Source organism: Trachymyrmex cornetzi, unplaced genomic scaffold (genome assembly GCF_001594075.2).
Source record: "Trachymyrmex cornetzi isolate Tcor2-1 unplaced genomic scaffold, Tcor1.1 scaffold585, whole genome shotgun sequence".
In the NCBI taxonomy this organism is placed as follows: Eukaryota; Metazoa; Arthropoda; class Insecta; order Hymenoptera; family Formicidae; genus Trachymyrmex; species Trachymyrmex cornetzi.
Window position 1 is genome coordinate 42,731 of NW_017299898.1, and position 15,103 is coordinate 57,833.

The 15,103-nt window shown below is 34.6% G+C and overlaps 2 protein-coding genes across 3 annotated transcripts in view; one reads left to right on the top strand and one right to left on the bottom strand.

Moving 5' to 3' along the window:
• LOC108766415 (uncharacterized) overlaps positions 1 to 1,315 on the top strand; it is a 2,485-nt gene extending 1,170 nt beyond the window's left edge. Inside the window, exon 3 of the mRNA XM_018515697.1 lies at positions 1,011 to 1,315. Within this exon, the coding sequence (XP_018371199.1) occupies positions 1,011 to 1,263 (253 nt within the window). The 3' untranslated portion in view covers positions 1,264 to 1,315. The remainder of the gene's footprint in view (positions 1 to 1,010) is intronic.
• Positions 1,316 to 10,966: 9,651 nt separating this feature from the next.
• Atac3 (Ada2a-containing complex component 3) lies at positions 10,967 to 14,267 on the bottom strand. 2 transcript variants are annotated; one of them, XM_018515699.1, is made up of 8 exons: positions 14,152 to 14,267; positions 13,643 to 13,751; positions 13,260 to 13,418; positions 12,977 to 13,174; positions 12,550 to 12,910; positions 12,205 to 12,471; positions 11,406 to 11,686; positions 10,967 to 11,329 (listed from the first exon to the last, which is right to left on the bottom strand). In XM_018515699.1, the coding sequence occupies exons 2-8, from the start codon at positions 13,709 to 13,711 to the stop codon at positions 11,075 to 11,077; spliced, it is 1,590 nt and encodes a 529-aa protein (XP_018371201.1). In that variant the 5' UTR covers positions 13,712 to 13,751; positions 14,152 to 14,267; the 3' UTR covers positions 10,967 to 11,074. The 2 variants fall into 2 exon arrangements, with proteins under 2 accessions (XP_018371201.1, XP_018371202.1); XM_018515700.1 differs by lacking the exon at positions 14,152 to 14,267 and having other exon boundaries at positions 13,643 to 14,115.
• Between the last annotated feature and the right edge of the window lie 836 nt (positions 14,268 to 15,103).

Here is a 15,103-nt window from a genome sequence, read left to right on the forward strand (position 1 = left end):
CACCACCGTCACCGCCGTCGTCGCCGCCGTCGTTGCAATCGTCGTCGCCACCGCCGTCAAAGCAGGCGACACACACTATTATGTTAAACCGCCCGACTCGCCGTGTATCCCATTTTCCCCACACACGGAGCAGCCGCCGATCACTAGTGCCAATAACGTCAACACCAACACCACCAGCGACAGCAATAACACAGGAGTAGCAGCAACGTAACGTGACAAACTGCGTGCGCGCGCGCGCGCGTGCTTAATCGGACCGGCACCGTCAGCAGGTAGTCAGTCGCCGGGCGTCTCGATGCCGACGCTTCCCGCTTCCTCGCCACTCTCGTCCTCCTCTACCTCGTTGAGATGCGCCCTCGCATTCGCTTCGTCTCTCGGTTTCTCGCTTCGCGCGCCTCCTCTCCTCTGCCTCTACCTGCCACTACCGCGCGGACGGGGCCGACGAGGGAACGCGAGAGAGAGAAAAAGAGGAGGGGGAGGGGGAGTGGAGCGGAGGGATCACAACCACACGCTCGGTGAGAGAGAGAAAGAGAGAGAGACGGAGGTACTCTCTCCTCCGCCCTCCCTCGAGAACGACAAGCGAAAAGAAGCGGCGCCGCCACTTCTGCCTTTCTCTTTCTCTCTCTCTCTCTCTCTCTCTCTCTCTCTCTCTCTCTTTCTTTTTTCCTCCCGCGCTCTTTATATCGGATCTTGGATATTTCCGTCCTTCTCTCTGTATGTAACGTTCTCCCTTCTTCCTCTTCGCACCTTTTTTTTTTCCCAACAAGAATCACGGGCACAAACACATCACGCGCTAAAACTCTCTATGCGCGTCTGTTCTCTTTCCCTTTCGTCCTTTCCGTTTTTCTATCTTTCTTTTACAGAGCACCACACACACGCACACTCGATGTCTCACTTCGTCGATGCCGAGAGCGCGCGCACGCACGCACGCACGCACGCACGTCGTCGTCGTCGTCGACGAGGACGACGTTATAGTCAAGGATTACGTACACGTAATCCGCGATTCGAGACAAGTACCGCGTGCGACACGAGCGAAACAGTTTCACTACGAAGTTGCGCAGGTCGAGACGCTTACGTCCTAGACGAACGTTAAGTGTGACGCCGCGATCGCCGAGTCACCGGGTACACACGAGCGGCGCAGAAACGACCACCACGACGACAAAACGCAGCACTGGACATCGCCTTCGGGATTGGAAACACTCCGGAGGTTCTCAACCTAGACGACAGACGCATTACTGCGCCAGGGCCGTGTCCTGCGGAAAGTAATGCCTAGACTAGGGTTACCAGCTGTACCCTTAAGAGAGAGGGAGAGTACATGTATTCTTTTTCAGGTTGTAAAACTTTTTAATCATTTTATATTTATAAAATTATATTAATAAAAAATTATGTTTTAAAAGTTTTATTAAATACCTACGTCTTATGTAATAAAAAAATATACCTCTTCCTTCATGAATCGTATTTTTTTTTAAATATACATATGTACTCTTCTCTTGTGATTCAGATAATAATATGATAACCGTAGTCTAAGTTGACTTCAACGAAACATTGATCATTTATGTGTGTGATCGATAATTGATTTAATTAAGCCTTCGAGGGACACATTTTTTGTATCCGACAAATTCCTGAAATTCCTTGCAGGTTTTCGGATCGCTTGATTACAAGTCTAAAGTCAGATTTCAAAAATTTGAAATGACAGTTATATTAGCATTTAGATTATAGCTTCCACGAAATTGCATTTTAGTTTTCAAAAAACTTGTTACATATATAGTATAATTTTTTTCACACAGTAGACCAATAATTTTTTATAAAAAATCTAGCGTGCAAAAAATTCTGAAAAAAATATAAGTACATTATATTTTGACATGAAGAGAATGATGATATTTTAATATGAAGAATATTCAATAAAAGTTTCAGCCTCTTATCTTAAATACTTTTCAAGAAACCACATTTTTTTTATTAAAAAAAACTTTTTTTTTCAACTTTATTTCTTTATAAATGATTAGAAAAGAATTGGGTATAATCCCCATGGAAAATATGTCAAATAAGTAATAATATATCAAAAATGTAAAATCATAATTGATTTCATTAAAGTGAGCAGAGTACATTCCAAAAATGAAAAAAAAGGTGGGAAGTATATTTCCCACTGCCCCTCAAAGGGTTAAGAGAATTGCTTATGGAAAAATTTCAAATATACATATTTGACAAGAAAATGTTCCGTCTATTTATTATGTTAATAACATTTTACAGATATTTTAACTTAATTGCAAAAATTAATTAAGTTAACAATGATTGCGTTCAGAAAAAAAACAGCTTTATAACATTCTCTATTTAAAAACTATTGTAAAATTCTTCAATATAAGTAGTTTTTACTTTTGGTTTCTTATTGATCTAAATATATAAATCATATTAAAGAATTTTACAATAATTTTAGTTGTAAAGTTGTTGGCTTTGCTGAACGTAGCCACTGTTTTGAATCGTCAAGTTTTAAACGCAAACGAATTGAATTTTAAAGATATATTGTAATATAATCAGCAGTTATTTATTTAATAAAGTATCGTGAAATTCGTTTAATTTTATTTTATGTTAAAATTATTACTTTCTTATTGTGGAATTATTTAATTATTAAATATTTCTAAAATGATTATTCACATATCTACGTATACAAGCAGCGCGACTAACGTTATTAAACTTTTAAAAAAGTAATCGATTACCGTCTTTATTCGCTATTCGAGTTCTGAGAAAAATTGTTTCTATCTTTATAAAGAAAAATTTTTTATAGAAATTAATAGAGAATCATCAATATTTCTATGTGAAATTAATGCGTGGAAAAAGTCCGTAGGATTTCAAATAAAATCAGTGTTTCTACAAATAACATTTTTTGTATCCTTATTCAAATCTTTGTAGATGAATGGAAGAATCAAAGGGTAATTTTCAAATAAAAATATTCAAAACTTTTTTTTGTAAAATAAAATAAAAAAGTCTAACTGACGAGTCTACTCTGTCCTAAATATATTTGTAGGAACAGACGAACAAAATATACAACACATGTGATTTAATTCTTTATTATAAATTTGCAATAAGTGCAGGGATTCTCAATCGATTTGATCCACTCCTGATCGTACCTGGTAGTTTTAAGCCGCGTCCACGAGAACATTTCTTTCTCTATCTTTCTTGTTCTGTCTCTTTCTTTCTGTTATTATCTTCTTAACCACGCATGAAGCCGATGTTCGTTCGAGTCTGATCGACGAATAATTTTCGTCGTCACGACAAGTTCACGTGTCACTGTCGAAAACGGAGGTCGCTCGGAAAGAGCGCGAAAACTTTACAAGCTGAAATATAAACTGTGCATGTGTCCTACGTTCGCTCCACTGAACGACGCTCTCGCTCGATGACGTATCTGCGCAGTTCGTGATACGTAGAAAGCATGAGCACCACGTCGCAGGGCAGTATCTAAATCGCCAGATATCACTGCTCATCCGTGCACAATACAATATTTTGTACTTAAATTATGTGATTGGACGTTAAAATGATAAATACGTCTTTTATTTACAAAACAATGTCTTTATACACACAAATGCACAATTTGGAAATAATAATTAAAAATAATTATGGCAATTTTTTGGTTTCGTTAAGAAATCAAATACTAATTAATATTACTAATAAATATTACTATAAATGTTTATTACTTACGAATTAATAACATTAAATCTTTGGATATTACCTACACTAACAACAAATAAATACATTTTATAATTCTTCTAATCTATCGATTTTTTGTGTGCTCTTTTTTTCTAGATTCAATATTTTCTCTTTAAATCTGATAAATGAAACTGAAAAGGATAGATATTTCAGAGGTTTTTATTGATTACACTTTTTATAAATATTTTAATAAAAATAGTTTTAATAAATTTTTTGTTATATTTTGTAATATATTGAGATTTTGACAGATATTATGATATTTTTATTCAAAAATATAATCAACGTTTTTATATTTTACAAAACAATTACTATAATTACTTGAATACCTTATTATAAAGTTTAAAATAATTAAATTTTATTACAGAAAAAAATTTTACCTGAGTTGCTTTTATGCAAGTTGTACGTTTTAAGCTGAATTTATAGTATAAATTATAATATATAATTTTTTAACGTAATAGAAAAATAGATTGATTACAGCATCGTTTTATATATATACATACACACACACCACACACACACACACACACACACACACATAGTAGGTAAATTTGTGTATCTAACACAATTTTACAGTATCTATATACCTTTTTACAATGCGCATTGTAATATGATTATGAGTAAAACTATACGTGTAATTATCAATTTTTATATTTTTAAAAATATGTTATAATATGTTGTTATAATCCAGGCAAAATGAATAAAATAATATTACAAATGTATATTTTTATATGTATATTACACAAAGTTTTCACCAAATATTGTATAAAATAACATTTTTATATTCATACACTTCTGGGTAGTATTCATGCAATTTTTTTTCTACGACAAAAACGTGAAAAATTTTTTATTCTCTTACAGAAATTTTTTTTTAACACTGATTTATTTAATATTGACCAATTTATTATTGAAAAGCAGCAATCAATTACTATTAAAAGTACGAAACAGTCAACAATGCTTTTAATACTCAAAATAAATAATTAGCCTCTCTCTCTCTCTTTCAGTATTGGTCAGTATTAGAATTCTGCAAGGATTACCATTAATCATAAAAATTTTCACTTTTTACGTTTCCACTTTAAGAAAGAAATATTATATACACGATCGCTACTCTACGGGGAAAAAGTAATTGTAGGGCATCCAAAGGGCCCAATTCGTGTACGGTCCTGCCGACAAAAAGAGGGAGGATGCGAGGCCTGATCGCTCTCGAGAGCGCACGCTTCTTTCAAATTTAACTCTTCTTTCAAATTTAACTGGTGATCGCAACTTTCAAGCAACCAAGCCGTCCACTGTACGCACATAACGTACAACGCTCGCATGATATATTTGTAGACCTCCGTCGCTCGTGCGTAGTTCATGCTACGTGCCTGTGTGCACTACCAGCCTTCAACAATATGCTCCGAGAGCGAGTAAGCTAGCCGCAAACAGAAGCTCCATAATCCTCCGGGCGGATTATGTCTGATATTCAGCTACGATATACCGATCGTTATCGCGGCCATCCTCTTTGTTTCCGTTACGAGAAAAGTGTAAAACAATACCCGGAATTACTATACAAAATATAAATTCAGTGAAAATATATGCAGATGTCAAACCAAAAACGATCTGGACTGTTTCTCCTTTCGTTTTCCTTTTTCTTTTGCTTTATATGTAATGGCCTCTCTGTACAACACAGATCTCCAAGGGACGTCCTAAAATCGTTACTAGGACATCTTCATGGCAATGCGGTATTCATAATTCATTTTTATTTTAAGCAGTCTTAAGTAATGTACGTCTGAAGACATTAATGTGGCACTCTGATTAGTTCATGATATCTTAGGACTGTACTTAAGACAGTCTTAAATATAAGACTCGACTATGAACATCGGCCTATGTCCTTTGAATATTCTAAGAACATTCCTAAGATTCCTCGCGAATAAAGTGTAGATCGTTTCCATCACAAGGGTCGATCTAGCCAGTATTATGAAAGGCGCGGTCAAAAATTTTCAAAAACTTTTTTGTTCTCGCTCGGCAACCCTTGACGATATTTAAGGGGATGTTAGAGTGATCAAATTATCGACATTACAGTCATATAAAAATCTCTGAATAGATGAACACACACACACGCACGCACGCACACACACACACACACACACACACACACACACACACACACACACACACACAGAGCAAAAAATCCTTTTACAAGATTAAGTAGACACAAAATTAGGAGATGGCGTGCAGTGGACTTTATACTAAAATAAAAAAAAAGTTAAATAAGTTTTTAACTTTTTTCCGATTTTAGTATAATTAAAATCCACTATACCACCTCCTATAATTTTGCTTCTACTTTAACTCTGTAAAAAGATTTTTGATTTTCCGTTCAGTTAATTCCGAGATTTTTATATGACTGTAATGTCGGTAATTTGATCATTCCAGTGCATCCCCTGATTTTGCTCACGAGTACGTTGTATTTTTTGTACAATTAAAATTATCTGATATTGAATCATAAGAAAAAAATATAGCCGATATTCATAGTTGGTTCTTGTTTTAAGACCGTCGTAAGCAATCTTAAAGATACTAATACAGCTTTCTAATTGATTCATGATATCTTAAGACCGTACTTATTTAGACAATTTTAAATGTAAGTACCGACTATGAATACCGATCATACGTATACTTTTCAAAAAAAATTATGATCCGGAAAAAAAACGGAAGGACGGTATAATTTTTTTATATATTAAATGCAAGTATTCAATAAAATAGAATTTCTAGAACGTAATTTTTACTGACAATTTTTATTAATATAATTTTATAAATATAAAATTTTAATTAATGGCCAAGAAGTTTCACTACCTTGAAAAAAGTATGAAGACTTTCAAAGGGATACGATTGATAACCGTACTCTTAATAATTTAGCTATGTGAAAGAACATTCTTTTATTATCTGTGAAGAAAATTGAATCTAGCGAAATCATACCGATTTTTAGAATCCCCTGATAAAAATCTCATGTATAATCAATTCATAATTTCAAAATAGTACGATATAGATTCTTGAAGGAACGCTAACTGTTTTATGTTGTTTTGAAGCGAGAGCATGCAGTGGTATTGTCAATCGGTCGAGTTTCGCGATCGATCCGCGTCGGGAGAACGCGCCGAATATTCGCGTCGGAAATCGAACGCGCTCGAAAACGAATTAAATTCGCGCGCGATTGTGACAGAAGAATAATTGCGATTCTCTTCCTCTTCGTCCTTTCGTCTCGAGAATCCGGTCTCCGGAAAGGACCGCGTGATAGGTGTGTCAATGGGTTAAGTTATTTATCGATCGGCGCGCGTTGCCCACCCCTGAGAATTATCCGAGGACGCCCATGGGCGCGACGATTCGATCGATCGCGAAAGTCCGACGTCTGAGGCGAGAGAACGTCCGCCGGAAATGCGTTTTGACTTTTGCAACATCGAATTGAAGTTGGCCGCGAGCGTTTCGAAGAATCGAATTCGTCGTACCGTGTAGGACTCGGTAGGACCCGTCTTGCGCCAATCATCAATCGCTTTTCGACATATATGCACAACAAGCGTGGAGATCATTTTCGCGTGGCTGCAGCATCGAGCTCAACGAGATGTCGCTTTGTACGTACACGGTACATACATACTTGCTTCTACACTACCTGCACTTGAGCGAGACTTGCATAGCTCTCACGTCGCCTTTCGAAAAAGCGGCTCGGTTGGAGCGAGACCTGGGTAATGGAGATAATCGGAATGGATTCCGATCGGAATTATTTCGTTTCCTCCAGAAAACACAATAGAAATCTAGGGAATAATTGAATAATTTCGATTGGATCAATTCCGAACATTTCCATAATAGGTGCCCTGGAAAAGAGAGAGAGAGAGAGAGAGAAGCGGAAAAAGGAAAAGTGCAGGTAGATGTAGAAAGTGCACGAAGCGACGTGACGAATCTTCCGCCACAATCGATCCCGCCGGGTCTACAAAATGCCATAGGTATAATATACCTACATGGACGTGGGGCAACAATATAGGTAATTCTCTATCAATGTAGCGCGGAATGAAACTTTTGATCTATAGGCTGACAAAAGATAAAAATGTGCGAACGCAAGAGCGATCGTTAAATCGCACAAATCGAACTTTTGATATGTTCTTTCGAGATGCCGCCGCTACTGGAAATGTTAGCATCGATCGCGTGGGAAATATTCCCGCGAGGACGCGATGGATAACGTTCTTCGAGGAAAAAGAAAAAAAAACGAAATATAGGCTAATATGGGCAACTAGATAACCAAATCTGCCAAAAACAGTATTTGTAAAATGTACTGTAATTTTTATCGGCGGAATACTAATAAAAATGTAACAGAATTTAACAGAATGTAATAACAAATTGATCGTCGAGCTGAATCGGTCGTTTCACAGATTAAATTATTAATATAATTCATTAAATATTTAGAAAATGATAGACTTTGCCTGACTTCTGTTGACAATCTACTAACAAAATAATATAATGCGAGTACAGTTAATGCCAATCTGCCGCAACATTGTGCTCAAATTTTACTCATTAGGGTACAATCCCTTTTATATGTTGTAATATTCTCAAATCGAACTCATTATCTATTTTAAATAGCCTTCAGATACACGAAAAAAAATGAAGTATTAACAGTATTAACCAACGGCAGTTTAATTAAAAATAATCTTGTTAATTTAATGACAGAAGTATTAATGAAAGAAATATGCCATGCTCTTGTTTTAATAAAATGTTATTTGTTTTATTTATAATATTGTCATTGAGTTAACAAAATTATTTTCAATTTAACTATTGTCAATTATTAATACTGTTATATTGTTTTTTATTCAACGTACAATTTACACAATTGTATATTCCATACCAAACGTAAACATTATGTTTGTCGTGTAGAAACATAACATTTATTCCTGTATGGAATTTTAATTCGTAAATAACATTTTTTATTGATTTTTAATATATTAATTTTGAGTTCCATATAAAAGCAATCGACTCGTAGTCAGTGAGTCCCAAGTTCGATCACGACCGTATACGAAGTTGACTGGAAAATTAAAGGTTGTAATGAAAGAGTTATGAAATAAATGATAATCCATTTTGAGAATCCAGATTTCTAACTATGTATAAATTTATATTTACACTATACATTGCTAGAAAATCTTAGAAAAATTATTCTAGGTATTTTATACAAAAATGACGAATTATCGTCTATCAGGCAGAGAGTTAAAGAAATACTTGGAATGCAAACACTTCGTATTAAACTTAAGGCGAAGCGATGTTATGTGCAGTTGAATGAACTATGCAAAATTATGTTAAGCACATTTTAAATTACACACTATTAGGAGTTTCTCGCCGAATTGATTTGCTTTCCACATTATGCGTTCTATTTACAAGCGCAAGCGAATTCATGTGTTCAATATACAATATACAATATTCTGATGTTAGTCATAATTCTAGAAAATTCATTGTACGTAGACTTCATATTTGATTCAACAAACTTCAAAGATATTTTATACCTTTTATCTCAATGTCTGACAATCTGTAACAACTCATAAATTATGTAGAAACATAATTTATGATAAAGATATGAAAGGGTACAATATGTATAAAATTCTAAATGGCTCATGTAAACTTTAACGATACTATATAATCTTTGTGCTGCGTACAGCATATTTTTTTCTATTTAATTATTACTGCACCAAAAAATGACTAACATATCGACCAAAGAATATCAAATGTTAGAGAGCATTTAACTCAACGTTTTTATTCAAACAATATTATAAATCAAAGAAAAATAATTACTTATAATTATAATTTTTACGCAAAAAATTAATTTATATGTACACTTATTACAAAAAGGAAGCAAAAAACTTACATTTATACTTTAGAAATTTACTTTAGAAACATTTCTTGCAAACATTTTTATATCCTGTACAGATGAATTAGAATAAAATATGTATTGAATTAAATTATGATTTTTAACATAAGTTACCAAAATTTTATCATTTTCTTAAACAAATAAATCAATTATTCTAGTTTCTCAATCATTTGAGAATTAATTTTATTAATAGGAATACACCGGATACCCGGAAAGTATCCGGAATCCGGTATTATCCGGCACTTTTTTACTAACTGACTTGATAGTCGGATATCATTAATATTCGGGAACATATCTGGTTAAAATTTTGTATCATTTCATTTAAACATTATTTTTTGAAATCAAATAAAAATTTGATTTAAAGAAATATGTTCCGATGTTACATTTTGTTTGGATATCCGATATCCAGTAATTTTACAATCCGGTGCATCCCTACTTATTAATAATTATTTATAATTAATGTAAAAGTTTAGAATAAGAATGAATATTCATCTGATTAGAAAATTATGATTAAAGCCCATATAGAGTGAGACACGTCAATTTGACATATAAAATTAGATAGCCTTTCTTACGTCAAATGGAAAATATAGGTGGGACAAGAAAAAAGTTACAGTATTGGAATAATTTAAATCTCAATAAATCCATATCCCAAATTCTAATAAATTTATCATTAACTATCCATTATTTTAGAAAGTTAAAATATTTTGAAAAGATTTATTATACAACAAATTTATTTGTTACAATTTCTTATACTCACATTGAAAATAATTTTCTTTCATTGCCTGTTTATAAATGTCTCTCTCAAAATTAAACAGAATTTATTAAAAACATTTCTTTTTAAATAACAAGATAATTTACGTTACAAAGGGCCAATTGTTCCACCATTCGGTAAATTTTACCTGTTGGGTAAGCAGTAAGATTACCCAATCACATACGTGGATTACCAGATTTACCTCACAGGTAAAATTTACCAAAAGGTGGAACAATCGGCCATAGTGTCTCATTTTATACACGTATGAGTCTATCTGAAAAACACAAATAAATTAAATTTAATGCATTATGTGGAAAGCAAAAGGATTTATATACATTTACATTCAATTTCATGTATCTGGCCGTAATTTGTTATCAATGTTTTACTAAAGTACTTATTTTATATATATCTTTTTTATGATATTTGCACATAATAAAAGTAGAATTCATGCATACTATAAAATAGGAAATAAGTTTATGTAAATATTGAGAAGCATTTTATAAGTATGTATGAAATTTCCAGTTTCTTATAGATATTCTTTACAAAACTGTTTTAATAATGAAAATTGTTATCTGATATCTGTGGAAACAAAATTCATATACAAAGAGGATTGAGAGGATTTTGAATCACTTACTTGATAATATGTTGTAAAAATACATGATGTAAAAAAACAAAGCTATATAAAGTTTTTTGATATAAAAAGAGAAATCCAATTTGCAAATTGTGAAACCGAATGTGAAATCTATATTTATACAAAACTACTTAGATGCTATTTGCGCTGTGATGTTCTTGAGTTGCTGTTTATATATTTCCGCTTCCTTCTCTTTTTCTTGTAATTGCTTACGATACTCGGCGGCTTGTTTTCGCGCTTCTGCTAATTGTCTATTCAGTACTGCTATATCCGTTACTGGCTCTCTGTCTTCTGGATTGTCCTCTTCAATAATTTCTTCTATATCATCATCTAATTGTAAAACTGTTGATTCCACGATCTTTGACGGAGCGTACGCAATTTTCTGAAATATAAAAATGTTTATTTATTTGTCTACTGTTAATTTGTATTTTATATCTAAAATATACAAATAATCTTACTTCTTTTGTCGAGATTGAATTCTTGATTTCGGTGACAGTAGATGCTGTTGAAGTGTTAGGAACTGTTGTGACCAATAACTTCATTGGTTTGTTATCAACAGCTTTTTTCAAAATATTTGGACTTCGTGACGTAGATGTATTAGAATTTGGATTTAAAATTTTGGATTGAATTTGGTCTGCTCTAATTGCTATAACTTTCCTCATTGGTCCTTTCCGCGAAGCAACTTGAAGGCGTTTAATCGACGAACCTTTCGTCAAATTCAAAGCAATTTTTCCAGCTTCTGTAATCACATAAATCATTTTAGAACAATATATTCTGAAGGTTGAGCATTCGCCACACACTAGATCTTGTTAGTGAAAATAATATATATATTCCTATAATTTACAAAAATTTTTAATTAGATTGACATGAGTAATATACATTAATAAAAAATCATATCATTAACAAAAAATAGACGTTTCGGCCTTAAATATGGCCATCTTCAGCATTACATTCGTAAATTAACATTAAACTATTAAATTATGTGCGCTAATAGTTTACAACGTTACAATGTAATTGTTCAATTTTTTGTTAATAATATGGTTATTTTATTAATGTATATTACTTATATCGATTTAATTAAAAATTTTTGTAAATTTTTTTTTTGTATTAGGAATATATATATTTTCACTAACAAGATCTAGTGTGTGGCGAATGCTCAACCTTTTTAATTGTTTATTTCGAAGCCACGTATTGAAAGATAATTTTAATATATTCTGATATTAGTTTTTTAATAATTTCAAATATACAAAAGCAGACCTGTTAAAACTACTGTTCTCCCACTTTCCATTGCCTTTTCTACAATAGACGATTCATCATCTACAGGTATCATTCTGATTCCATGTGCTTCTAATAACCTAAACTGTTTGCCTATCGATAAGATATCTTTATGTTTCTTACTATTCATAATATTATTCGCATTAATTATTTCAACATCTTCAATTTCTTTTTCTTGTTCGCCATCTGTATTATTTGGTGATACAGAAATTTGTTGAAAGATTATTTTTTGTTTTTTCTCAATTTGCGCTAGAAATTATAAATACACAAAATAGAAAAAAGCATTTGTAAATAAATATTTACATGGAAAAATATATTGGCATTTACCTTGAGAAAGTTTACGTTTACGTGGAGATTGTTGCTGCTGTGTCATTCCAAATTTTTGTTCCTCTTCTTGTATTATCGAACTTTTGCTATTATTGGCAGCTTCCAATTGTACTAAATTATTCGTGGCTACTTCCAATTCTACAGAATTAGCCTGATTCTGTTGATGAGCTTGAATACCTATTAGCTCTCGTTCTTGTTGTAATATATCCACAAAGTCTAGCCTATCGTGCTCCAATGCAAGACTGACTGGAGTTTTCTCAAATTTACTAGTTGCACTCGTATCAGCTCCATGATCTAGTAAAATGTGCATTACATCTATGTGCTCACGTTCTACTGCCCAATGCAATGGAGTCATCTTTAACTAAAATCATTTTTCATGTTAATTACCTGATGCTAGAAATTTATAAATGATATTTTGATATTGTACCATGTCTCTGCTATTGACATCTGCTCCATAGTTAAGCAGCAACTGTACCATCTGATGATGACCTTCATATGCTGCCATATGTAAGGGAGTTCTATCGACTTTTGTCCTAGCATCCCTTGATATCCCTGCTCTAAGTAAAACATCAGCAGTATCTATGTGATTGTTCTGTGCGGCGAGATGGAGCGCACTTGTACCAAGCTAAAAAACAAGCATATATTGTATGTCTATTGTTATAGATAAAATTTACAAAGAATACAAACACTTTAAATGCTAAAGCACTTACCCAATCTGTGGTAAATGGTGCGCCCCTACACATGAGCTCACGAACAGCTTCAGTGTCACCATTTTTAGCACTATGTAGAAGCTGTTTACCAAGTTCCACCATAGTCGAAGCATCCTGTGGTCTTGAATGAGAAGAGACATCGCAAGCCAAAAGTTCCACCTAATAACAACAGCATGACCATTAGATAATGGCTACGATTACATCATGCACTTAGTTCCCGACCTACACAATAAGTATCCTTGTTTAATTGATAGATCAAACAAAGACGCTTATCGTATAGGCCATGGACTAAGCGCACAGTGTAAATCAGGCTATTATCAATAGATTGATGTAAAATCAGATAGTATACTCTTTGTACACCTTCAATATAAAAGGATGCTTACTGGTATGAGAGTATCCGTGTCCAAACTCTCAATATCGTTGGCACATATGCTTTCTTGCATAGATTGCATTCTTGATTATCCAGCTCAGTCACCTTCGTGCAAGCAGGCTCTAAAATTATATTATCCATAACTTGTCACAATCACTGTGGATTTTTCTGACCGATGGGAATCGAACTGAATGACTAATTTTCGAGCGTTAATCGCTGTCGTTCGACCTTGGGTCAGCTGAATCCGAAAGTAGGCCGTAAAAATAACGAGCTTGCCGACGAAGAAACACGTGCGGCCGGATACATTAGATTTGTTCCTCGCGGTGTATCACGTGCGCGTGGTGCGTTTATTCCTTGAAATTTTTGCATCGCTACAGGATGTTTTTATTTCGCCGTCTCGGGGTCGCGAGGAACTTCCTGTTCCTGTTTCATCGAACGGAAGTCCCATGCCATAGGCCCTGTGTTACGTGCCCGAAAAAAAAACTAGCAGACTAACGGATCGGAACAGGATATTATACTTACGACCAGCGCATTATTCTCGCCGTTCTCGCGATTTTTCCGATGATCCACCGATGAGCGTGCGATGTCCGCTGAAATTCTTCCCCGTCACAGTCTCCGCGATTTACGGTCACGGTAAAGTTTCATGAAAATGGCGGCGCATTGGCGCCATTCCTAGCATTGTCCGGTTCGGCTCAGGTGGTAAAAGCGTTTCCTACCTGTGCAACGAGTCTATATAATAGCGTTTTCGGCCCGGCCAGGTTTGCACTAACCTGGGTTGGATTAATGGCGTTTTGTGCTCTCCTATTGGTAGAGCGGGTGACGTCAACCAATAGGAAAGATTAATCCAACCAAGGTTGGTGCAAACCCGATCGGGTCGAAAACGCTATAAGATACCGCCTATACCTCGTACCAGAGATGCCAATTCTGTTAAGCTGGAAACACAATAGACACAGGCAATAGGCACAGGCAACAGGGAATAACGAGCCGTCCAATCAGAGCTTTGGGGTATAAGTTTGATATTATATCCCAGAGCTCTGATTGGCTCGTTATTCCCTGTTGCCTGTGTCTATTGCCTGTGTCTATTGTGTTTCCAGCTTTAGTCCGGATCTACAATAGAGTTTTAAGCCTTAAGCCATAAGAAATGGGCGAATCACAGTTGTTTATTCTTCTCGGATTCGACTGTAATTGGTCAATTTCTTACGGCTTAAGGCTTAAAACACCTATTGTAGATCCGGGGTTACGGTTTACGACATCGTGACTAGCTCCATCGGTCGGCGGCCTGGCGCAACCGGTAGCACACACACAAGTACAAACTCGTGTACGTGTGACTCGAGTAGCAGAAGTTCTGCGAAAGAGTTAGGGTGGAGTCCCATGAAGCGTATTTGCCGCGTATTGCGTAACCGCGTAACCAATCAATAATCAGTAAAACACGAAATCACAACAGCGGATCGCTTCTGATTGGTTACGCGATACG

Excerpts from the sequence above, each read along its gene's own strand:
- Atac3 (XM_018515699.1), bottom strand. The coding sequence starts at position 13,711 with ATGCAATCTATGCAAGAAAGCATATGTGCCAACGATATTGAGAGTTTG. Across the intron at positions 12,472-12,549 it reads TAAACGTAAACTTTCTCAAG|CGCAAATTGAGAAAAAACAA; the intron begins GTAAATGCCAAT and ends TATAATTTCTAG. Across the intron at positions 11,330-11,405 it reads ATTCAATCTCGACAAAAGAA|AAAATTGCGTACGCTCCGTC; the intron begins GTAAGATTATTT and ends TTTATATTTCAG.